Here is a 23,244-nt window from a genome sequence, read left to right on the forward strand (position 1 = left end):
CCCGTTCTCCCTTCCTTGGCGGGAGAGTGGCTCTTGGCGGGAGAATACATCACGTGACCCAAAGCCCCGCGATGTCATTACCTTTTGACGTGGACGTGGTTGGCCTCCAACCCTGTCACCCTGCGTCAAGGAGAGAATCCTTCTTGTTACTTGTAACAAAGAATACAGGATCCGAAGTATAGCAGCGTGTATATATAGTCCTATATCTACCGTTCTTCTTATAGCTTTAGTTATATATTATAATTAGTAATAGAGAGGGTTTTATATAAGAAAAAACGCGATTTAGCTAGCTATAAGATGTTAAAAGGGATTAGAGTATAGATAAAGAATAACAAGAGTTAAGAGATTAAATGTCCCTATTTGACTCAGACGAAAAGATCTTAAGCTGAGATAGTATTTTATAAGCCGATAGGCTAAACTACACTTATACATCCTGGCGAATGATTTACGGCTCTGCGTATATGCCAAGGTGCTGCAACGGATATCCGACTGTCGACCCGAACAGGCCTTCCGGGTTTCGTGGCAGGTCCGTGTGGGGGGGAAGATCGTCCACAAGAGTTAGGTTAGCCGACCATGGGATTCTGTTGTATTGCCACTAGCCCATACGTGTTACGTATTGAGGTCAGAGATAGTATGAAGCCAATAGGTCATTGTAGAGATGTAATTTGTAGAGTCTATGGAATCGATAAGTATCAATTTTCGTTACGTACACACATCTGGTGGTAACTCGCCATCTGGACAAAGTTCCGGGGACTCCAGCACGGCTTCCCGGAAGCAATTCTATCCGCCTGATGCCCACCAACAACTCAAAAGCATGCAACCTGGAGAACCTTAGGGCCTATTCGATTGTGTGCTTTGCGTTTACGTTTTTAATATCAGTTGGGTGGTAAAGCCTCGACAATAGGAAGCTGGCTGGCGTTGCGGTTAAGTTTACCCGGGTCTGAATGCCTGGTAGGAAGCAGATTATGTGATGCGGCTGGTCTGCCAGAACCAATATTGAAACCACCAGATTGAACAGTTAGGTGACTAACAACGCAGTTTTCGAATCTAGCTACAGGTCAAGAGGGGCGACGGTTAAATGACACTCCCGTGAGAATTATTTGCCCCCCCCCCCATAAGAACTATTTAGCACACCCACAAGACAGGGGTCTGTATTAGTGTAACGCTATCTGTACTATTCTATTAAGTGCTCTAATCTAGACCCCTTCCTCTATTTTACCTCTCTTTCTTAATTTATCCCTCTCTCTCCTCTCCTCTCCTCTCCCGCTTCTTTTACTTTTCTTTTTAATTCTATTTAAGAGATAATAGTTAAGTAAAGAGAGAGACGAAGAAGGAAAAAAGGCAGAAAAAAAAAGAGAAAAAAGAAAAAAAAAGAGAGGTAAGAAGAAAATGAGAGAGAGACGAATTCTCTCCTTTCCCTTTTTTTTTACCTTAATAATATAATTTTCGTAAGAGTGAACGCGCTAAGTAGGGGGCCCCTGCTTATGGGAGTGTCCTTTAACCGTCGCCGTCAAGAGGTACATCTAAGAATCGCGTTTTGTCCTTTCTTAATCAAATGGAAAAATAAGGGTGAAATAAGCACTAGATGCTTGGGGATTAATTTATTATAGTAGCGCTAACAAAACATGGCAAGGGTTGATGCCTTGAGGATGCGTGTTTTCACTGAACACACAATAGTGTTACTAAAAGCGTTCTCAAAACGCAGAATGTGGCTAAAAAAACGCTGAGCCAAATAGGCCTTGAGCTCCTCGAAAAAAACTACATATTCGCCATGCTATATCCGTCCTCACAGTATACCCAAATGGAGAACCTCCCGACTGCGCAGTAATTTCACGGCGAAGCACATCGAGTGGGTTTCTGTCAGAATCTAGCCTCATCTGACTCCCTTCGGGACTCTTTAGTGCCTATTGGCCTATAATAAGCCCCCTTTAGTCATATCTGACTTGGCACTGTAGATATGAACTTGATGAACACTATCTAAGTTCAGTAGCTGTTTGTCTATGGTGAATACAGCCTATTAGACCCTCCTTGTTATTATTGCCTCTTACCCATGCTATTACAATCCTACCCTCTGACAGTTTTGCTGTCAGAATAGGCTGAACATCGATCGCATGAGTTAATCCATCTCCATGGACACTACTAGATCCCAGAATTATCTCCTTCTTTGAAACTCAAACCCTGACATGCCTTTGAACAGATTTCCAAGACACTGTCAGAGACCGTGGAGACAACAGCTACTTTGGAACAACCTTGCAGCACTTGGCGAAACTGTGAAGAATCTACATGACCGCAGAGCTATTGGTTGTTCAGTTGATTCACGAAGGGCGTTACGCTCTAGAAACGCCCCATATGATGATGCCACCAACAACCTACCATCGCACGATTTAAGTCTCACTTATACAGCCATTCTGTGCAGTAGGATCACCACTACTTGCTATCACCTCAAAATGGAATGGGTCACAGGAGACTAATCGAGACTGGAGCGGAAGCGGGCTAACATTGGTGTATAACAATCTTTCGAAGTATGTTTGATTGCAGACTTTGTACTAGACCTCAAGAATAACTTCAGTCCTCATAACGCAAGCCTTTCTCTCGACCAGGATTCTAAGTCTCCAGCGCCCCTACATCCCTCATCAGCCTACATAGTCAACAGCCCAAACTTCACCACCCCCCTACCACGCCTTGCAACCACCGCAGGATCCCTGATCCAATCGACCCCCTCTCCGACCACAATTCACCTCAACATTCCCGCGGCAGCAAAGTTTCTCTCCCTCGCGGGAACCAGCATGGCAAGCGATTGCAAGAGTTATGCGAAATCTCTATTGTAAGAAATAGGGTGGAGCGCATCCCATGGCAACATCGAATAGGGTATCGTAAAGCTTTCTTGCATCGACTGACGATTTACTGATTTTGGCGAAAAAGTGTTTGCCTACAAGAGATGATGCTCGTAATACGAGGGATCCGTCGAATAACTGGTGTCGGTACGTCAACGGTGTTAACTAGATGAAGTGGTTTTGTGTAAGTTTCATGCTTGTTTGTAAGGGAATTTGGGGTTGATGAGAATTCAGTGCAAGCTACAAGTTGGTGGGCGATGGGGGTGGGCGATTGGCATTGTAAAGGGTGCAGAGTGTTGTCCTTTCGTCCGATATAGGGTGATTCATTGCTCAGCTCTTGGTGGAGAATGTCACTGACGGCGCAAGGCGGGTATTTGGCACTTCTGATCTCTCTTGATCTAGTTGTGCTTAAGAGGCTGGAGCATACCACGTGGTACTTGGTGTGATACTAATCTTTCTCTTTTAAAAGCGGATAGCAAATAGATCGTTACTAAGTCAAAAACACATCATGTTTTGAGAGGAAATCGAACTCTTCATACTGGGTACAGTTGATACACCAGCCTCAACTGAGTAGAAAAATAAATCTAACGTCACTCACTACGAAGCGAGACACACACCGTAACGAGACAAACCTCGTGTACCTCGATTCCAAATCATATTCATGACCGAACAACTTTAGCTTCTCCAAGTGTATTTTAAGAATAATGTTTCGTGCCTTCTTACGAACAGATCTTGCTAACAGGCATCTAAAATTACCCTCCTACTACTGTCTTTACGGTTAATCAAAACGGAGGCCATTCTGGCGCTTTGAACGCTGTCAAGTCTAATGCAGTATACTTTAGCATATTGAGGATCCAAAAGTCATTTATATGTACAATTCTAGGTATGGAATCTAATCATGGCGTTCAAGAGCTCTTATCAACCTTGTTGTGGTTGTGGCAAGCAAGGTAAAGCGATGTTGCCACCCTGGCTGGTACCTGAAACTACCCCGCACGAACATTGAGCCAGTACCCTAAATTACATAATGACTTCGTCAGCAGACTGCCGTTTGTTACTCGTTGACTGTGGCTTAGCGCATTAGCCTTCCAAAGCAAGTGCCCCACTCTAAATATAGCAGTGCTAAGCATTTGTTGCCAAAGGGAATCGACTGCAGCATTGAATATGCGGATGACTTGAATTATCGCAGTATACTCGCTAGCGAAACCGGCTTTACCCCGCAGCTGCAATTGCGGTATCCGATCAATCGTTAGGTGCCTGCTAAGCATGCGCGTTGATATATAAAGCAATATTGCTGCCTAGAAGTTCGCTTAGCTTATTACCGGTGAGGGCTCATCTAAGTCCTTATCCTCGTTGATTATTTATTCCTGATGAACCCAAGCCAAAGCAATTTTCTTTCATTTTAATATCGACTTCTCTATCGACCTTTTCACCACCTGCAAGACTCTTGAGTTTCACATTATACGTGGGCGCAAAAAGTGTTACGTGGAGTTTGAATATGTGTGTACTCCGATAAACCATAACACTTTGAACTTTTTTTCCCATACGATGGACATTTTCAGTCTTTCCCCTCACTCTTGTCCGGAATGTAAGGTGATTATAATCGATGGTACTGGTCCCAAAGTCACCCAGCGCTTTGAGTTTTCACATTGCAAAGTGAAAGAACTCAGCCAACGTTGCGAATTCTTCAATTGGACTTTGAATTCGTCAGAAGAGTGTCTATGTACAACAGACAAATTGAGGTTATCTATAGCAGGCGATTCGGAAGATCTCAAATATCTCAACGTAGAGTGGAGGGATGAAGATGATGAGCCCGTATCAGAAGACGATACAAAGCGACAGCTGTACATCTTCAGTATGAGAGGTAATTTGCCAACAGGCACATGCTATACTCGTGGCTAACAAGTGCAGATTATGCTGCTGCTCGTTATATTAAATCAAGGCCTCTTGAACCGTCGCCAGCGAGATCAGTTCGTCTAGGATGGTGTTTAGAACTTTACGAAGATTGCCTAAACCACGAAACATGCAAGACTGCCATGGAGAGGAATAAAAGCTACACAGCACCTACACGTCTTCTCGATGTGCGACAAAATTCAGAATTGCGTTTGTGTACAGTCCCTCAGGGAGAACATCCCCCCTATGCAGCATTGAGTTACTGTTGGGGTACTTCACAGCAACAGAAAGATGCCAGGACGACGAGAGAGAATGTTGACGATCGACAAGGTAGAATCGATATATCACAGCTACCACAATCGATAAGAGATGCAGTCAAAGTAACCCGGAGGCTAGAGTTGTCTTACCTTTGGGTAGATGCGTTCTGTATCGTTCAAAATGATCCTAAAGATGTGGAATTGGAAATGTCAAAAATGGCAGGCATTTATAGAGGAGCTACTATTACCATCTCAGCAGCCAGCGCCAATGACAGTACGGAGGGGTTTCTTAAGGATCGCGACCTCAAGAAAGCATATGGTAATCTTTTTCAGCTTCCTTATCACAACAAGCGTGCCGATGGTATGGTGGAAGGGTTGGTGTTACTCTCTGAGCACCCCGTTGCAGATACGCGTCAAGAAAATATCGACCAAAGAGCATGGACATTGCAGGAAGACATGCTTTCGCTCCGCCTTTTGCGATTCGGTTCAAAGCAGACAACTTGGCGATGCCTAACTTATCCTCAAACCAAAAAGATCGATGGAGGAGGTTGCCCAACCTTGGAAAATAAAGACTACGCTTTTTCTGTCAATGATCCTTACCAAAACACCGAAGTGCAGTTGAACATCTCGTCTTTTGGTCCATTGGGTGGGCCATGCGTAAAGGCAGACTGGTTAGAAACCGTAAGCGAGTATACACGTCGAAAACTCACCGAACCAAGCGACAGACTCCCTGCTTGCGCGGCGCTTGCTGAAAACTTTGCGGATATTATGAACTTCGATTCATCCCATTACCTTGCGGGATTATGGAAAGACGACATCTACGCGCAACTTTTATGGCATCGACTAGAAGAAAGAAAGGTGGGAAGCACATTCAGTCCCTCTTGGTCCTGGTCATCTATTAACGGACCTGTACAATTCTTCGAACGTAAGCTGCTGGAGTACGACTTTGAAGTCAATGCGGCAGCAAAATATATAGGCAGCTATAGGGACTGCATGTCCGGTAGTCACGACTACTCTAAAGTTGGATCGGGCCGCCTTGAGTTAAATGGTCGACTGCAAGAGGCACACTGGGATTCTCGCTCTCTTAGGCGAAGCAGTACCGATGCTAATGTCCTACCCTCCAGGATATATTGGGATGTATCTGATGCCATTAGTCCGCAAACTGTGTGGTGTTTTGAAATAATTGGGTCATATATTTCGTTGGGCCTAGTGCTTTTAAGAGAGAAGCAGACAAGATTCAAGCGTGTTGGCTACTTTGAATGCGATGGGGGAGACAACTCTCTGACCATGAAGTCCTTCTTTGATGAGACCAAGCCTCAGACTATTGCACTTTACTAGGTACTTGTACTTACCATTCATTTAATCGAGGTTATTGCATCCGTCGCGAAGACTTTCACTTGCGAACTATAACAATTGTGAGGCTGCGCTTAGGATGAAGCCAATTTTGCTAGTGACTGTAACGGCAACTAATCAATTGATTATATTAAACAATTCTGTTGTGTATCATAGGCGCCTCAGGAGCTCTCCAGGCTGATCCAACCTGGTCTTCAGCCTCGACTTCACCCTGCCTCCGGGTTTTGGTGGCTGGTCGCTCCACGTCTGCACCCTTACGCTTTCTTCCACGCTTTGCATTGCCCTTAGCTGCCTAAGCTGCTTCCTTCTGAGCACGCTTTGTTCGAGCTTCTTCAAGTTCGCTGTAACCCATAACCTTCGCCTTTCCTAAAATCTCTGCTTTGGTTGACCGGCGAACCTTGGCTTCGTCGTTAATCTTCATCAGAAATCGGATCTGGTCCCGCTGGAGTATCCCCTTGGAAAAGGCTAGATGAGCAGCCTTTGAGAACTTCTGTAAGTGCTTCTGCAGGCTCCGTTTACTGTTCTCGTCAAGGCCTCGAGCGTCTTGGTTGATTATAATATCCTGCAGTGATGCCAGTCCCTGCGTTGTCACGGGCGTCACAGGCGTAAGAGGCGATCTAACGGTATCATCTGGATTAGGCAAAGCTGCTGCTTTGTTCGTTTCGCCAAGAGTTGGTTCATCAGGCGGCTTCGGCATGCTTCGGAGCACCCTATCTGGGTTGAACGGGAACAAACCGCATGCAGAAAATCCAGACCTAATATTCTTTGGCGTGAATGCCTTGCTTCTTGCACGACTATAAAGTGAGGTAAAATGCTCTTTACCTATTGCGTTCACGCCGCCTCGCTCTAGTCGTTCGACCTCATCGCGATATGCTGCCTTGAGTGGAGCAAATACTGCGACGTCGCAGGGTTGAAGCTTGTGAGAAGTATGAGAAGGAAGGCGACACAGGATAATGTTGTTATCAAGGCAAAATTCAAGAACTTCAAGGGTTTCATGGGTGCCGAAGCCATCGCATATTAAAACCCGAGGCTTACCATTAGCTCGGTCCTTGCTTTCAGGATCGAATATGCGTTTAAGCCATTCTAGGGTGATGTAAGAATCGGTATATCCAGAGTCAGAGCATGCATACTGCCAACCAGGGGTAGGAAAAGTAGTCCAGTTACTGCGATGGGTGGTGGCCGGCCAGATAATCATCGGGTTCAGATACCTGCCGCCAGCGCTAATACATTCGATTGCAGTCACAGTTGTACGTTTGACTCGCGCACCCCTGTAGTCCCGCATGTCGCCCTTACCCATAAGCACTTTGACGGAGCCTAGCATAGATAGCATCACGCCAGTTTCGTCCATATTATATGTGTTCTCTGGCAGGACCGCCGGGTTCTGCAATACTGTCCCAATCACCTCAAACCAGTGTAAAGTCTTTGGGTATATGTTCTTCTCGTGTCGGTTCCAGTCAAGGGCTTTGACGCTTCTTGCTTGGATTTCTGGGTGGCGCTTTCTGAAAGCTATCGTCTAGTTCAGATGCGGGGGCTTGGGCGGTCTGGCTGACTGGGGTCGCTGAAGGGTGAGATGGTAAGCTAATAGCGGTATGAACTTGATTCGGACGGGGTGACTAAAGTTAGACATCTGCAAAATGAATTTAACTAGTCCTTCCTCTTCCCATGGAGTAAGATACTGCTGGCTTTGGGCTTTGTCTTCTAGCGAGGGTCGGCCGTGGAAACGATGATGAGCTGTAGAGTGAGAAACTCCTCTATGATCTGCAAGAGCGCGGAAAGAGAAGGGGACGCCCACAGGGACTCCTTCTGCTAATGCACGGCTTGCCTTGTCTATATCTGCCGGTTTATTCTAGGGGTTGTGACGATGGATAAATGGGTGAAGAAGACAGCTGACTCTCTTAGGCATGCCAGTTAGTGCCGCGAGGCAAAGGACACGATTGCCAAGATGTAGAACAAAGCGCCACATTTATTTTTAGCCAGCAATCTGTGCTAGGTCAAGTCTGTGGTAGTTGACTGATTATATAATAACGCTAACGCATTATGAATAACGGCAAATTGTTTCGTTACTACGACGGCACGGAGAAACTCCCGGCGTGTACCAATATGGCTCCAATCACTATTGGGCTGTGAATATATGATCTTCATGACTACTGCTTTCCCATGAGCCCCCCCAAGATGTTGCGCAATGTCTACGGTCGCCCTAGCGCTAGGATATATAGCTAGACCAGGCTTTAATGGCGTCAACGAAACGATCGACGGCGCTACCAAAACTGAGACAATCTTGTTACAAATTGCCATTCTGACTAAGTAAAGACTATTGAATCGTAGTAAAATATGCACAGCATTGTACTTGTGTGAGAAGAGAATATTTTGACTCCTACGTAGAATAGCGTCTCGTTACCATGTGTGTCTCGGCACGCAGTGAGTGACCTTAAGGATCGCACCTCGAACCATACATACACAATGCCTGCTGAGCGCGCAACCCCTGTTGGTAAGACAATTTCCACCAACTCATTACCCCAGAAATGATCACCTTACACTCGTAAGTCCGTACTTTGTTCCAGATATATCGACAACATTAGCATATTTCCCATAAGAAGCCTCGATTTCAAGACGAAGACGGATATTGATCACGGAAAGCGCCTGATGCAACATTAGCAAACAATGGTAAACCTTTCCATCCACCGTGCCATATCGATCTGCAAAACCCAATCAATAGCTCCATACATCAAAACCCAAATCGACTCAAATAAAAACTCTCGCATCACCACACTTAACAATACGAATGATTGCCTATTCTTCTTTTCACATACTCAACACACCGACCCTAGACCCCATACCTAAACTCCCTAACCTTCTTCTGATAATACCACGTCGCCAGCGCACCCGTAACCCCCAGCGCAATCGGCACCGGCGCGCGTCCCCCCGTCTTGATAATCCTGGGAACCGCCGAGCCCGCCAACATGACACTATTTCCCAGTGCAAGTTCCGTGCCGTAGTCTTGGTTTTGCTTGATGCGGTAGCCTAGGTCACGTGTTAACTTCTATATACTTGGAGCATTACAAAAAGGTTCTTGTTGCATGTAGCTAGAGTGACCAGTTTGGGTAAAGGGATTGGGAAATAGGGAGGTTGGGGGCGATGATGTACCTGCAAAAGCGTAACTAGCTCCCAATCCGATTCCCGCAATGAGGCTGGGTGTTGAGCGGGTTCGGAGATAGCCTGCTGTGCCTCCGACGGCGACTGCGGGTTATTAGTCAATTGCGCAACGCGACATATTCGGTTTTGACTTACGTAGGCCTGCGAGCGTAAAGGAAGGGTGTTCTGCCATTGTTCTGTTTCTTCAATGGATAGAGATGGATGGATACGTAGGTGGTTTTGGCGGGATGAGGAGGAAATATGTATGGGTGCCGGGATCGTGTCCGAGTGCGGGAAAGCGGCGGGATGCCGGAGTGCCAAGGATCCAGACGGCCATTTTTTTGCTTGCGGCAAGTTGGAGTATGACGGATTTTGGTGGTGTTTAACAATGTATCATGGGAAACTTTTGAAAGATGATTACGATTGGGTATCTTACTACTTTAAAATAAGACTGATGGGTATTATATGACAAATTCGTAGAATGAGGGTATGTCCTGCAAATATTATAACCGTACCGTCTGTTGCGCCAAATAAGAGGTAAATCCGCAATTGTGTATCACTTGCGTCTCGTAAAGAAAAAAACTCCCCGAAATAAACGCCATTTGAAGGAAAATCATTAAGTCAACCGACTTCGACAACTACGTTGAGTAATTTCGCCAGGAGCTCTGCACGCTCAATCCACAACAGAATGGTTCACGCTATACCTAACGGCTGGTGGTGCAAAAGCCGAATAGTCCGGTGGCATATCGTCCCTTACTGCAAAACTGGAGCTGCGGCTGGCTTCTGAGCTCGATGGAGGTGCAATGTTGCGTGGCGCCAATACATCGGCAGCTGATCGGAATGCGCTTTCCTCCACACTGCGCGCGCGGGCATTTTCGATACCTGTATCGCTGCCTTGAGCGCAAATTTGGATTGGGACCTTGAGGCTCAGACTCAAGCTGCCGTGGACTGAGAATTGCAAGGTGAGAGCGTAAACGCGTGAGATTAGGCAGGAGTGGAAGGTTGGGATGAAGTTGCGTGTCATGGGTAGGGTGACTGGAACCAGGACTTGAGTCGTATAAAAGACACCTTGATTGTAGACGCTCGACCCCGGAAGAATGCCGTTCGCAAAAGCTTCTTCGCACTCACTGTTTGTGGAGCAGTCGCTGATGCCCGAGTCGCGTCGCAGAAAGCTTGCTGGCGGCGGGTTAGATTCAGCACCGTGCTTTGTCCATTGAGCGGATGCAATGCAGAGAGTGGAGAGTGGCACGTATTCTGAGTAAAGGCCTTGGGATAGGTCGTATGCGAGAGCTGATCGTGTGGGCATGCATTTCCGTGCAGCCGAGGCGTAAAAGGTCGACACCTTGAGTTTTGTCGTCAATGAGCTCAGCTTAGGCGGAAGATTGGTCTCATCAGCTGGGTCGAAGCGGAGGATCAATTTGGCCATGGTCGTGATAAGTTTACCCTCTGTTGAACGGGCGCCTGGGATGACAAGAGGTGACGGTTGGACAGTTCTGGCCGATAGCTTTCCTAGCTTTCCTTTGAAGAGCCCCTTCTTTACAGTCCTTTCCTGTCTCTGTCTGTAGTCCGGACTGTTGTCTATGTTGAGAGGTGGCTGCTCGGGAAATGCGGGCTTGACGCGAACCTTTTTAATCTTTTCGGTAAGCACAGAAATGCCTTCGGATCCGCGAATGTGGGCAATCTTGACCTGTATGCTGTAGGTGATCTTGGACATATCTGGCGCTAAATCATCGAGCAACGTACTGCCGAAACCAGCAAGGTCGGCATCTCCGATACTGGGTGGGAGCTGTAGGTGTGCGTCGCGGATGTGGTCAGAGACAACGTCGTGTGAGCAGGCTCTTGGTAGCAATTGCGATGGGACGGTGAAGGTAAACGGGATCTGATATGCTCTGCCCGCCTCGAAGATTCTTGGATCTGGGAAGATGGATTTGTCTATAGGCTGTCTAAGAGTCAAGAACCGGTGCTTCGCCTCTGTCCGCCCCGTCATAGTCGGCGTAGACGTCATCCTATCCACGTATACTTGAGTGGTGCCTGGGGCTGTCAGCTGCGAAATGGTTCAGTCTGGAGATGCGATGCTCACGTACCAGTAAAACTGATGTCAATGTCCTCGAAGCGCGTGTCGTGCTGCGCAGTGATGGTTACAGTACCGTCAATAGTATCCATGGAGGAGTAGCTCATGACAAACTTGGATTGTTGGCCCCTGTCTGCGTGAAGACTGATATCGATGGTGGGCTGTCCAAGCATCGTCATGTTGCGTGCCTTGTAGCCGATCTGGTTGCCCAAAGTCTGCATTCTGTCTTGGTGGACGACTGCGGATGTGATTGAGGAAGCTGGCATGTTGAGGGTATGGCGCCCGCCTTGAAGCACGCCAGCCAAGATATCAAAAAGCCACTGTCAAAGGAACAAAGAAAGCCTCCCAGGAAACGGGTCGCAGGCTGGTGCGGAGAAGGTGGAAACTGGGGTAAGTGCAGGCAGACGATGATTTCAGGCAAGAATTAGACTTTGGGGTTGCATGTGAAGATAAGAAGAAGGAACGTAGCAATAATCTGGGGCCTGGCCAGGGGAGTCGGCTCAAGACGATCTTATACAGTTTGTGCAAATGCAGCATGGCTTGGCTTGACTCACCCCCAGAAGGGCGCATGCATGTGCTGGGTAGACTGACGTGCTCTGCCATGGGATACGCGGGGGAGTCACCCATCACCAACCCCGACAGCCTCTACTATTCCGATGGCGCTGCACGCTAGGCCCAAAAGGGGCCCGCAGGTTTGGCAATTTTCCACACGCCCATGGACAGAAGCGTGCTAAGTGCGCCGCCCTGGGCAACGGTCTGGGCAACATGTTGTGAATTTTGCTGCTGCGGACCACGGCGAGTGGATACGCAGTGACGCTGGGACGTTGCAAATTTTCGATGTTAAGCCGTTAAATGCTAAAAGGTAATTAGAGCACGTTTCAACGCGCACTCAACAATCGGAGGTGCCCGAAGCTGCTTTGCCAGAACAAAATCTTTGTCGCGGTGAGGGCTGGCCAGGCATGCAGGTCGATGCCTACATGGGGGGGTTGCTACTCAAGCGTAGGGCGTGTGGGCACGACATGTACAGGGGGGCGGGTCCATTAATCAGCACAACGTGCTCTGGTTGTAACCACTCAGCCCTTCGGAATACTCTACTTTGGCTATTCCGAACCGACTCATCATCCATCCACCGCGCACGCCTCGTCTTTTCCGGCGGACAATTGGCGCCTGGGGTTATGGACACTGACGATGCTTGGCACGTGGGCTGGTGGTTATTATGAGTGTCTTTTATTTCTCAGGGCTGGTTCAGCACGACATTCTGTGGTCAACCAAGGCCGATTCCGAAGCAGTGGCCCTACCTACTACTATGGGTAATTAGTGCCGAAGAGGGGAGAGGTGCAGCCGACGTCATGCCAAATCATGCGAGCGCAATCTACCATCACCAACGCGTACCTGACAGAAAGCGTGTTGCACGTGTACATACACTGACAGGCGCACGGCTGAAATGTGCGAATAGAAGGACGATTGAGGCCCACCGCTTACTGAACAAGCTGTCATACTACCTTCAGCCTTGACGGCACACTCAGGGCTCAACGTCGGCCTCTCAAACAAAACAAAGCAGAATGGCTACAGCCAGAAGCCCTGCCAGTGATCCATTCGCAGAGAACCTGCCTACCCCGCCCGCCTCTTCTGCAGCGCCGTCACAGCACCCCTCGCCACTGCCGCAGCCGCGGAAGCACCCCCTCAAGCCTGGCGGGCCCAGAGAGTCGGATTTGATCAGATACCTGGATCATGGCATCAACAGCATACAGAAGCGTGTGGACAACCGTATGACCAACCGCAAGCGCAAGCCCGAGCCTGGAGAAGAGCAGGGATATAGCGCATTCTGGGAGGTAGCACGCGACCTGGATGGCTTGGTAGACGTCGTGTGGGTGTCGGCATCTCGTAAGCAGCAACATGGTGCGGTCGGTGTGCCAGGTACTGACGTGCGCCACACGCAGCGAACCTCCAGATTCCCTATTTGCTCAATATTGCCGTTCTAACCGCTGAATTCCTCCCTTTGTTCACTTCAACAACGCGCTCCACCCAGGCCACCTTTCGCCTCGTCTCAAAGCTTGACTATGCCTTCTCTTCACTACTGACTGGTCACGACCTTGCTACAGGCGAGCTATTACCTGGCTTTGAAAATGGCCGAACAGTCACAACTACAGACAAGGTCCGCTTGAAGGGCATTGTAGATCGCACCCGCTTGACTGTCGTCCGTGTCATGAGTGGAGAAAGTGTCGTTGGGGACGATCAAGACGTGGGCGAGGCTATGGATACAGACAATGAGCGAGAAGCAGAGCCGCGGGGCCACGATGGAATTGTCACTTTTGAAGGCTTTGAAAACAATACTGACGACGAAGAAGAGGATGACGAGTGGGAGGAGCGTGGCATAGCCACTATTTATGAAAAGACAATAGGCGAATTGGGCGACGTCCTCGGTGGCCCCCCAATTGGTATCATCACAGACGATTGGGCTAGCAAAGGAGCAGAGCAGCAAAAAAGCGGCGGTGGCTTCGTAGAGTCTGAAATTGACTTTGACTAAGCTGATGTATGGCACTTCGATCGTTTTTTTCGTCTTCTGGGCTTGAGGCACGTCAGTGCAGGGGGTGATTGCTGGAGCTGGGCAATTTGAACATTTTCGCCATTCTACTCGGTTGTTTCTTGTCTCATCTCGTCTTATATTTTTAGTCCGCATGTTGTCTTGATTCCACGCACTTCCAGGCACTGTCATACTCCACTCTTTTTTCTTGTCCTTTTAGATAGTCAAAAGCCTTGCCCTGATGAAGACTTGACGATGCAGGAGCAGTGGCCTCTGAATATGGTTGCGGCCGGAAAATGTTTGTGTCGGGCTGGAAAAGTACATTCAAAGTTGACGAGACCAGCCGACCAGCAGTGAATGACAGGGAAGGAGCGTTTGAAGGTGCCTACCCGATCTGGAAGTCCACGATATAAGCCACGCGACAAACCCCGACCACGCTCAACCACGCCCGACACATCCCAGATGGTATACGCGTGCGCATTTCCCGTTGTGAGAAATCTTTCCATTGCCTAACACAATTATCCATGCTGTCTATTGCGCCATATTCTGATACGCAAGATATTCTATCGCCGCCCCACAAACATGCCTACCTACCTGGCACGCGGCGTGTCGGCACGCCTAGGCACCTTGCCACTTGCCGGCACCATTTCTGAGCAGATTATACTAAGAAAGGGCGAGGCAGCCAAGCAGCAGTCAGAGGCGGCTGAGAAACAGCTGCAGAACAGCAGGCTGCTCAAGGAAGTATCCATACCTTTCCAGGGTGACGAACAACAATACCGTCTAAACTGGCTAGGAAATGCGCCCTTTCTACAGGTGCAAGCTGGCTGGGACGCTTTCGACGAAGAGTGCGCAGAGATAACAGGGGCGACTACGGGTACCTGACTACACCTCATAACAATACCAAAGCTAATCTTTACTTCGTAGGCATTCCGTCCTCTCAAGAACCCAAAGCACTTGTTCTCCATGTCAATCTTTCAGACAGAACATACATAACCGGTCTCCGCGATCACAAAACATCCCTCAAGATCGAAGTCTTCTTCAACGGGCAGCTGAATAGTTGCTGGTTTATGGCTACGCACGACGTCAGGACTGGCGTCAAAGGACACCATCAGATCTTTGCTGGCACTAGGGTCGATTTTACTGCTGAGCGGCCATGGGTGATCTTCCCATCTGGAATAGAGCTAGGAACGAGCCTTGAAACGTATCACAAGCCTATCTCAGCATCGCACCGATGGCAGGATATTTGCCACGCCTTTAAAAAAGAAGCAAATGAGAGAGGTGCTAACGAACAAGGGGAAATTCCTCCAACCGCCACATTTCTAGAGGCGCTTGCAGCTATGCAAATGCCAGATGAAGTCCGGAATATGCAGAAGCCAGGAGGAAAGGTTTTCGGTACAATCGACGTGATCATCACCGCCGGAGAGGGCAGGAAACTCACGAGTGGTGTAGGCTACCTAACGGCGCCGAAACGGATGTTCGACGAGAACTTTCCACTCGTTAAGCAAATCGATAGCGCTGCCGCAGGTGTACAAACAGTTGAGACTCGACAAACTGAAAGCGACGACGAGCTCAACAGCACCCAGCCTGGTCATAATGATTTCGACGCGAATACCGAAGGCGAATGCACCCAAGGATATAGCTTGTCAACACAGGAAAAGTCGTTGAGTGCAGATAGATTTGGCATACCAACTGCTCCTGAGCTTGGTTCATGGAGTGGAATACCAGACAACTTACCGCACATCCAAGGACAGAGTATATCGAGCGATCTGAGCGATCAACCATGTCAACCGAATACCACACCGTATTTTGGTCCGCTCCAACATCAGCCCTTCAGTTTTCCCGACTCAAACCAACCTCTCTTGATGGGTCCTATTCAAGATTTTAGCATCATGTCCAATCGATTTAAACATAGTGCATCTGCACCACCGTATCTCTTACCGGACCAGCCTTTTCGGGGCTTCAACGATGGCACATATCCGCTTCTACACAGAAACCTCACAGAAGCTGTCCATGAGTCTCCAGGAGCGCCTCGAAATGTCAATCGTCTCCTTTTCTCATCGCAACAAGTTCCTGACCTTGGCGAGCAAGGAGCTATCGAATTACCATACGTGCCACTTCCTCCACCGAACAGCTACACAGGATGGCCAGCGCCACCCATAGGGCTGTACTCTGTACCTACGAAGCCAAAACGAAGCATGTCCCCACGGAAGGGCACTCTTTCTGCGAGGGTGAAGAAAGATGGCCAGGATATTCTGCTTACGAGGTCGGTGATTCTGGGACAGAATAAGACGGTCCTAGTTGACCACAAATGGGATCCACCAAAACGCATCACAGAAAGATCGGCAAGGCCATTATGTCTCGATCCTCGACTCGGCCGTGCGGAGAGCACGAACGAATGCCTTGAATCATCGAAGAACAAGGATACGCCTGCCAGCATCTGCAAACCAGAGAAAATTGCGGACAACAAGAACACGCCAGCGCCCACATCATCCGAGAATTGCAGCATGGATACGTCCCTTAAAGGAACTCCCCTCATATGCCAGTCTCAAGATGAGGTGATCCTGGGAGAGAATGAGCCAACTGATCTTTGCCGTAAGCCTGGCACATTGCAGTTGAACGATGCTCGTCTCTCCACCCAATCGGAGAAGGACTTTGTGCTTTCTACAAAGTACAATTTTGATCGTCGCGCTTCACTAGGCAGTAGCATGTTTGCAGTTCAAAGTCCCGAAATGAACCCTCCTTTGTTTGTGAGACCAGAAGAGATGTTGCGCGAAGCATCTCCTCTCTCTAGCCAGCATACCAACCCTAATATTGGTCTAGAGTCTATGGAGTACACGCTTCAGTCAGGAGAGACTAACCCGATTACCCCAGTGCCTATTCGACGGGCGGATAGCTCGAACGAGCCCATAATCCTACCGAGTCTCGACCGTTCTCACCATGCGATGTCTCCAGATATCTTGAATTCTGCGGCCAAGACAAATCCGTCGTCAAAGGGCAAGAAGCGTAAAGCCTCTGATGACGCTGCCATCAAGCGGTCACGCCACCGCACTTGCTTGAAGCCAGACGGCAACCCCTCGCTAAATCAGAACTGTGTTATTGCATACGCAGAAAACAAGAACGAGGAAAATGAGCAAGGCGTTTTCAGGCAAGTCCGGATGGAAAGATGCGGGGTATTCCAGGAAGACTATGTCGTCTTTGCGGCACGTTTCTTTGTAGGAGAAAAGGCGAGTATGGACAAAGAGTAAGGGACGTGTCACGGCAGAGAAGGGTCATTGGAGATTATATGTAAATGTATGGACAGAAAAGACGACACGAATGGCGTCAAGGAGCTAATAATGGCATGTATGAGGTTTCATAATGGAGATTTTGCTGCCCTATCAAGGGGGGAGGGAGACGGATGCATTTTTGCTGTTTTTCTACACGCCAATCGTGATATCCCAAGTGCGTCGGTAGTCCAAGAATAGTCGCGCTTGTGTAAAAGTAGGTACACGAACACAGAAGCCAGGATACCCAGGATAATGCAGCATTGCGCAATGGAGCCTCTGTTATCGTGAAGCAGCGGGTCAGGGATACAAGGGGTGTCGCGTGATGACGCACGCAATACTTAACTACTATCAGCTGTCAACTAGTAGTGCATGCGCTGTCCGTCCCTCTCCCCCGCCCCTCCCCCCTCCCCCTTCTTCGGTTCCGACTATCTCTTTGTTATCTATAAAACTGCAGCGCGTTGCGGCGCGGCGCATGTCCACATGTACATGTACATGTACATGTGTAGTGTGACCGAGTCGGTCAGTGGTAACCAGGTCCTATCTTTTGTGCGGTCAGTTTGTGCAACACATGCAACCCAAGCTGGCGCGTCACAGCCACGAAGAGCTGTCGGCCCTTTCCAGCTCGCAACCCCGCATCACAAGAACAAGGTGATTTACTCTGGTTGGCCAATCTTGATAGAGCTGCAACCCCTGACTGGGGAAAACGAACGCCTTGGAGGCACTAAATTACAGGTCAGTTCCGGCCAAGCCGTGTTGTCAGTATCGGCGTGCAGAGATTAGACTTGGTTTTTTTGTCAGATGAGGTTGTCGCTGAGGCAGTGCTTTCTCTCTTTCTCTCTCTCTCTTTCTCTCTCACACATCTTCTTACTCCCTCATCACGCATCGCCTTTGTCAGGGTTGCGCGCTGGGTTATGAATACAGTTGCTGAATTTGCTGCGCCAAAGGTACTCTAGCCATACAGGACGGTGTTAGAAGGGGGCACGACATACTACTCCTGGTCGATAAGTGCGAGACGGATGATATGCACGAGGCCCGAACAGTCAAGGTCGGATATTCAGCTGCATAGTCGAACCCAGCGCCCGTACAAGTCGTACTCCGGATTATTGGCATTGCCTTCTTTATTTTTTTTTGTTTTTTGTTTTTCTTAAAAAAAAAAAAAGCTTGTGTAAAATCCTGGATAGCGCGGAATATTATGTCGAGCAATAGCACAGAGACGAAGGAGCCGTCAGGTCCAAGAGGTGGCACGCTCGTTATCGCCATCATTGTGCCTTCGGTTCTGATTATTCTGCTGGTTGTCCTCATCATTGTGTCAGTCTCTCTCTCTCTCGTCCGCGCACTGCATGTCAAAGTTGCACGTCTGAGCTAACAAGTAGCAATCGGCGCAGAGGGTTTCTCCTTCCACGACTGGCCCGCGAAGAACGGCGCGTGCGCGAGAACGGGTGGAAGACGCGCAAAGAAGAGCTGGAAAGTCGGGTCAAGGCGCAGTGTTTTTCTGAGTGGGTCACCGGCCAAAAGGAAAAAGGTTCTGGTGCGCCGCAAATGTCAGATGCGCTATGGTAAGTTTATTTTTTTTTTTTTAAAATTTGCTGGCGACAATGGCGCATCATGAGCTGATTTTTGCTGTAGCGCTATTTGTCTGGACGACTTCGCCGACGATTCACAGGTGCGAGGACTGGAATGCGCGCATGCGTTCCACTCACACTGCCTGGACGAATGGTATACAAAGTACAATGAGTACTGTCCGCTGTGCCATGGACCGATAATCCCCGGGGCTCGGCTAGCGAAGAAGAAAGCGCGCGAAGTAGGCGAGCCGACGATTCCGGTGATTCTCATGGTCTGAGAGAAGACGACTTGAAGGCAGCTTGATGCTAGGCAGAGCGTCAATGTGGAGTCGCGTACATACTACACTACACTACACTACACAATAATAGCCTGTAGCCGCAAGTGGACGCGACTAAAAACAGACATGGGGCACGCCACACAGGCCGCTCTAGTCGCTCGGGATGGACGGGAGATCTCCAACGGGGCAGGTAGATTTTATCCTGATCAACGGGCTGCGAGCAAGTGGGTCAAGCCAAAGGGCAGCCAGGACCGGGGCAAATGTTGAGCGCCAATGAGACAATGGTGTCCGTGGCAGCGTACTCTATCCATGACGACGGTCGACATGTATTATGTATACACATATGGACGACAAGTGACCAAGGAGTAGTAGTGGTGGTGGTGGTGGTGGCGGTGCTAGTAGACATACTCTACATGTGTACACACTACTTAGTACCAGGCCCGGCGCGGTAGCGTAGGTGGGTGGATTAGTGTATACGGCACATGAACGGCTCCCGCTGCCGCCGGTAGTACTTAAGTGGTAGCAGTAGCATGGCCTTTACTGCCGCTCTAGACCTTGCACGGTCCAATACCGCACATGCTTAGGATAGAGTACTTACTTCCCCAAGTATAGCCAGTATGCCGAGAATGGTGCGAGAGAGGCCGCTGAGTTGTGGGCTCGAGCCGAGGAACCACAGAGGGCGTACCGGGGAAGACGCATTGGGCAGTGGGCGGGGGGGCTCAGCCAAATGTCACGCCACATTTCTGGTGGTCTGATCTTCAACCGCCATCCAGGCCCGGCCAGTCCCTCGCAGCCCAGCACCAGCTCAGCACCAGCTGCACTGTCTTGTGCACTGCTCTGCTGCTGAGACGCCCGTTTGAGCCTTCTGATCCCGACGTCCTTTTCGCTTTCCCCTTGTCGTCGTCGACCGACACACGTCCACGCCCTGCAACTCCCGATTCCCCAGCCCGACTCCCCCCTGGTCGCACCACCTACGCAGTAGATGCTCTACCACGGGCCTGCAAACCACCACCTGCAACCACTGCCAAGTCTTTGTGTTTGGTCTTACTACTCACCATCCCGGACACCTGCTCCCCTCCTCGGGCTCAATCTCGGGTTTCCCTTCTTCACACTGCTCAAGCCCACCTGCCCTTCTTCCTCTTCCACCCATCTCCCCAAGAGCCGTGCAGCTGTTTCTCCCATTCCTAGGCCTCGACCACAAAACTAAAGGGAGTAGCCGCGCTTATATCCTCGTCCCCCACCTGGTCCTGATCCTGCACCTTGCTGGCTAGTCTCATCTGGCGGCTTGGCCATAGCACCCTCGAGCCATTGTATCTCCTGATCAACGCGTGAGCTCTTCCGTGCCACCCTCCACACTCCGACAATCACCATGGCTCTCAATTGGGACGCATTTCTCAATACTGACGGTTTCAACCTGCCGAACAACCAATGGTCCGATCCTTTACCACCGACTGCTGCCCCTCGCGCCTCTCAAATGCCAAAGTCTACCACCACCGACACGTCAGGCTCTTCACCTGAGGACCTCAACAACTTTGACCCTCTGATCGGTGCTTCATCAGCCGATCCCTACTTTGACGACTCGCTTTTCCTGTCCAACGACTACTTCCTCGGCGATCTCGACGTCCTCAAGCCCTTTGGCAACACTGCTGGGGGCAAGTCGACAACGGAGTCATCTCCTGAGCCCACGACAAGTGGTAATAACCCCGCAGCACAGGCACCCGTGTTGCTGGCGAACGGGCTAGACCAATCATCCCACATGTCGGCCGCCCAAAGGCTGGCACTCCAACGTGCCAACACGTTTCCTAACCCCGCATACGAGTCCATGTTCCCCAATAGCATTGACTCGGGCTTTGTCGAAGACCTCACCTTTCCAGATGGGCCCGAGGGCCCATCAGTTGCCGCAAAGCCGGCCGTGGAAAGAAATCAACCCTCGACATCGACCAACACTACGTCGAAGCGAACCAAGAACAAGCCAGATATCCTCTCTGCTTGCTGGACCTCACCCTTGTGTCCTAACCATGATCAAGATGGACCACCACCAAATCCATCAACATGTGGCGGCGGATGTGCACCCTTCTTGTTTGCAGACCAAGACAACCTACCAAGCATCAGTGATTTACTTGCTGAGCCTCAAGAAGTCATGGCCGAAGATGGCATAGTAGAGATTCAGCCTAGGCCCAAGAAGCGATCCGAGAGTGATGCATCGGCTAATGGCTTCTCTACTCGACAATTCGAGAGCAAAGAGACGACTTCATCACCAACTGAAGATCGCCACAGGACCAAGAGCGAGACTACAGAGGATAATTCCACAAAAGAGTCACCTCAAGGTGACGACGGAAAGCCAAAGTCTCGTCGGCGACTACCACACAACCAGGTCGAGCGCAAGTACCGCGAATCACTCAACACGCAGCTCGATTCTCTAAAGAGAGTTGTACCTTCACTACAACAGAACCCCCGGGGGTGCGATAGCGCTGACATTGAAGACCTACCCGCCCCTTCAAAGCCCAGCAAAGCCGTCATCCTGGCTTCAGCAACCGCCTACATCAAGCAAATGGAAAGAGAGAAGAAGAGCCTCGCTGACGAGAACCAACTTCTCCGCACAAGAGTGAAGGCTCTACAAGCCCTTGTTAAATGTGACGACTGCAGTTTGATGCAGTATGTCATGGACCTGAAGATTAAGCAAGGGGCTTAGAAAGGACCTCGTCTGTTGTTTTTCTCCACCCAACTCACCCACTCACTCGAACAAATTCTGAGAAACCGGTATTTTTTTGTAAAATCAGCATGGGATTAATGGTGTGTTTTTTTTGAAGATTCCTTCCAATCTCAAAATCGTAACCTAGATTTCTCCTTGTTCTCACGAGTTTCGAACCAACACATGGGGTGGGAGATAAGATAGCTATAATTTGGAGGTTGTGGTGGACTTCGTGCCTTCTCTTTTGGGCAACACAACTCCTCCCGGTTTTGCCGCAATATCTTTTTCTACCTCTCTTTTCTCTCTTTTCATGGATGAACTGCACAGATGCTGCTATCGTGTAACGATTATGGCGTTCGAAAGGGTTCCTGGGGGAATTAAAAAGCGCGCGCTTTGGCGATGACGCTCATGGCGTTTTTTTTGTGGGAGGGAAGGTTTTCCTTTGGAAGAGGTGTAGAGAGAGTAGCTTCAACAGAAATATATGATCGTACGCCTATCTTTGGGATTTTCTTTTCAACGTGGTGTCAATAAATGGATGAGTGTTTGAAAGTTTTTTCTTTCTTTCATTGATCTCATTACACTGGCTCGTTTACCCCCCCCCCCCCCAAACATTACTATTACTTTATTCCGACATTTTCCAAACACTAAAAAAAAACCCGATCAAAACGCCTATCAATATATCCCACACCGCTCTTCCTAAGCCTCTACATCATCCACCCCCTCCACCGCTACTCTGGGTCTCACGTACCCATCCATTTCTACACACCTTCAGTCAGCCCATCCCTTTGTCCAACCCGCCAGCAAGAAAAAGAGACAAACTTACGCATACTACACTGCACATAGCCCACCGGCCAAACCGGACCATCCCATCCATCCCACCCTTGCTCGTACGACGTTATCGCCGCCTTTTCCATCTCAAACGCTGCTTCTTCGGCGGTGAGGAGCGTGGGGGTTGCGAGCGGGGTCGACATGGTGGTGGGTGAAGGGGAGGAGAGGCAAGGGTAAGGGTTGTATAGCATGTGTTTGAAAATAGAATCAGTTGGTGATGTTTATTCGATCTTCTCCCGATGGAAGAATGCTGATTTTCAGTAAAGGGGGGTTATGGGAGAATCCCAAAGGATGTTTGGATTTTATAAGTAGCAGTAGGAGGAGGAGGAGGTGTGTAAGTATATAGAGGCAAAGAAAAAAAAAGTGGTGAGATCGGATACTAAGTCAGTTCGTGTGTCTCGATGCGTAGTCCATACGCGAAAGAAAAAATCAGAAAAGTATCTCCAGATACTTTTGTTGGTTTTTTTTTTCCTCCTCCTCTTCTTCTTCTTCCCACTCTGCAGGCCCCTGGGATTCGCCCCTTTTTCCGTCTTCCGCGTTACCCTGCGCATGTGCAT

At 49.2% G+C, this 23,244-nt stretch overlaps 8 protein-coding genes across 8 annotated transcripts; 5 read left to right on the forward strand and 3 right to left on the reverse strand.

The window, feature by feature from the left end:
- Positions 1–4,379: 4,379 nt before the first annotated feature.
- COCMIDRAFT_92096 (uncharacterized protein) lies at positions 4,380–6,319 on the forward strand (the record flags this gene model as incomplete). Its single annotated transcript, XM_007688583.1, has 2 exons — positions 4,380–4,695; positions 4,743–6,319. The coding sequence occupies 2 exons, from the start codon at positions 4,380–4,382 to the stop codon at positions 6,317–6,319; spliced, it is 1,893 nt and encodes a 630-aa protein (XP_007686773.1).
- A 2,839-nt stretch (positions 6,320–9,158) lies between these two features.
- Positions 9,159–9,659, reverse strand: COCMIDRAFT_92130 (uncharacterized protein; the record flags this gene model as incomplete). Its single annotated transcript, XM_007688584.1, has 3 exons — positions 9,159–9,355; positions 9,479–9,571; positions 9,623–9,659. The coding sequence occupies 3 exons, from the start codon at positions 9,657–9,659 to the stop codon at positions 9,159–9,161; spliced, it is 327 nt and encodes a 108-aa protein (XP_007686774.1).
- A 480-nt stretch (positions 9,660–10,139) lies between these two features.
- Positions 10,140–11,803, reverse strand: COCMIDRAFT_92173 (uncharacterized protein; the record flags this gene model as incomplete). The annotated part of the gene is made up of 2 exons (XM_007688585.1): positions 10,140–11,497; positions 11,551–11,803. The coding sequence occupies 2 exons, from the start codon at positions 11,801–11,803 to the stop codon at positions 10,140–10,142; spliced, it is 1,611 nt and encodes a 536-aa protein (XP_007686775.1).
- A 1,296-nt stretch (positions 11,804–13,099) lies between these two features.
- COCMIDRAFT_92153 (uncharacterized protein) lies at positions 13,100–14,064 on the forward strand (the record flags this gene model as incomplete). The annotated part of the gene is made up of 2 exons (XM_007688586.1): positions 13,100–13,421; positions 13,478–14,064. 2 exons carry the CDS (start codon positions 13,100–13,102, stop codon positions 14,062–14,064), a joined length of 909 nt encoding a protein of 302 aa, XP_007686776.1.
- Positions 14,065–14,643: 579 nt separating this feature from the next.
- On the forward strand, positions 14,644–17,306 carry COCMIDRAFT_92092 (uncharacterized protein; the record flags this gene model as incomplete). The annotated part of the gene is made up of 2 exons (XM_007688587.1): positions 14,644–14,935; positions 14,986–17,306. The coding sequence occupies 2 exons, from the start codon at positions 14,644–14,646 to the stop codon at positions 17,304–17,306; spliced, it is 2,613 nt and encodes an 870-aa protein (XP_007686777.1).
- A 1,213-nt stretch (positions 17,307–18,519) lies between these two features.
- Positions 18,520–19,167, forward strand: COCMIDRAFT_92088 (uncharacterized protein; the record flags this gene model as incomplete). Its single annotated transcript, XM_007688588.1, has 3 exons — positions 18,520–18,635; positions 18,701–18,883; positions 18,954–19,167. The coding sequence occupies 3 exons, from the start codon at positions 18,520–18,522 to the stop codon at positions 19,165–19,167; spliced, it is 513 nt and encodes a 170-aa protein (XP_007686778.1).
- Positions 19,168–20,536: 1,369 nt separating this feature from the next.
- Positions 20,537–21,859, forward strand: COCMIDRAFT_92067 (uncharacterized protein; the record flags this gene model as incomplete). The annotated part of the gene is made up of 1 exon (XM_007688589.1): positions 20,537–21,859. The coding sequence occupies one exon, from the start codon at positions 20,537–20,539 to the stop codon at positions 21,857–21,859; it is 1,323 nt and encodes a 440-aa protein (XP_007686779.1).
- Positions 21,860–22,555: 696 nt separating this feature from the next.
- Positions 22,556–22,878, reverse strand: COCMIDRAFT_35676 (uncharacterized protein; the record flags this gene model as incomplete). The annotated part of the gene is made up of 2 exons (XM_007688572.1): positions 22,556–22,617; positions 22,683–22,878. The coding sequence occupies 2 exons, from the start codon at positions 22,876–22,878 to the stop codon at positions 22,556–22,558; spliced, it is 258 nt and encodes an 85-aa protein (XP_007686762.1).
- Between the last annotated feature and the right edge of the window lie 366 nt (positions 22,879–23,244).

Source organism: Bipolaris oryzae, assembly GCF_000523455.1.
Source record: "Bipolaris oryzae ATCC 44560 unplaced genomic scaffold scaffold_44, whole genome shotgun sequence".
In the NCBI taxonomy this organism is placed as follows: Eukaryota; Fungi; Ascomycota; class Dothideomycetes; order Pleosporales; family Pleosporaceae; genus Bipolaris; species Bipolaris oryzae.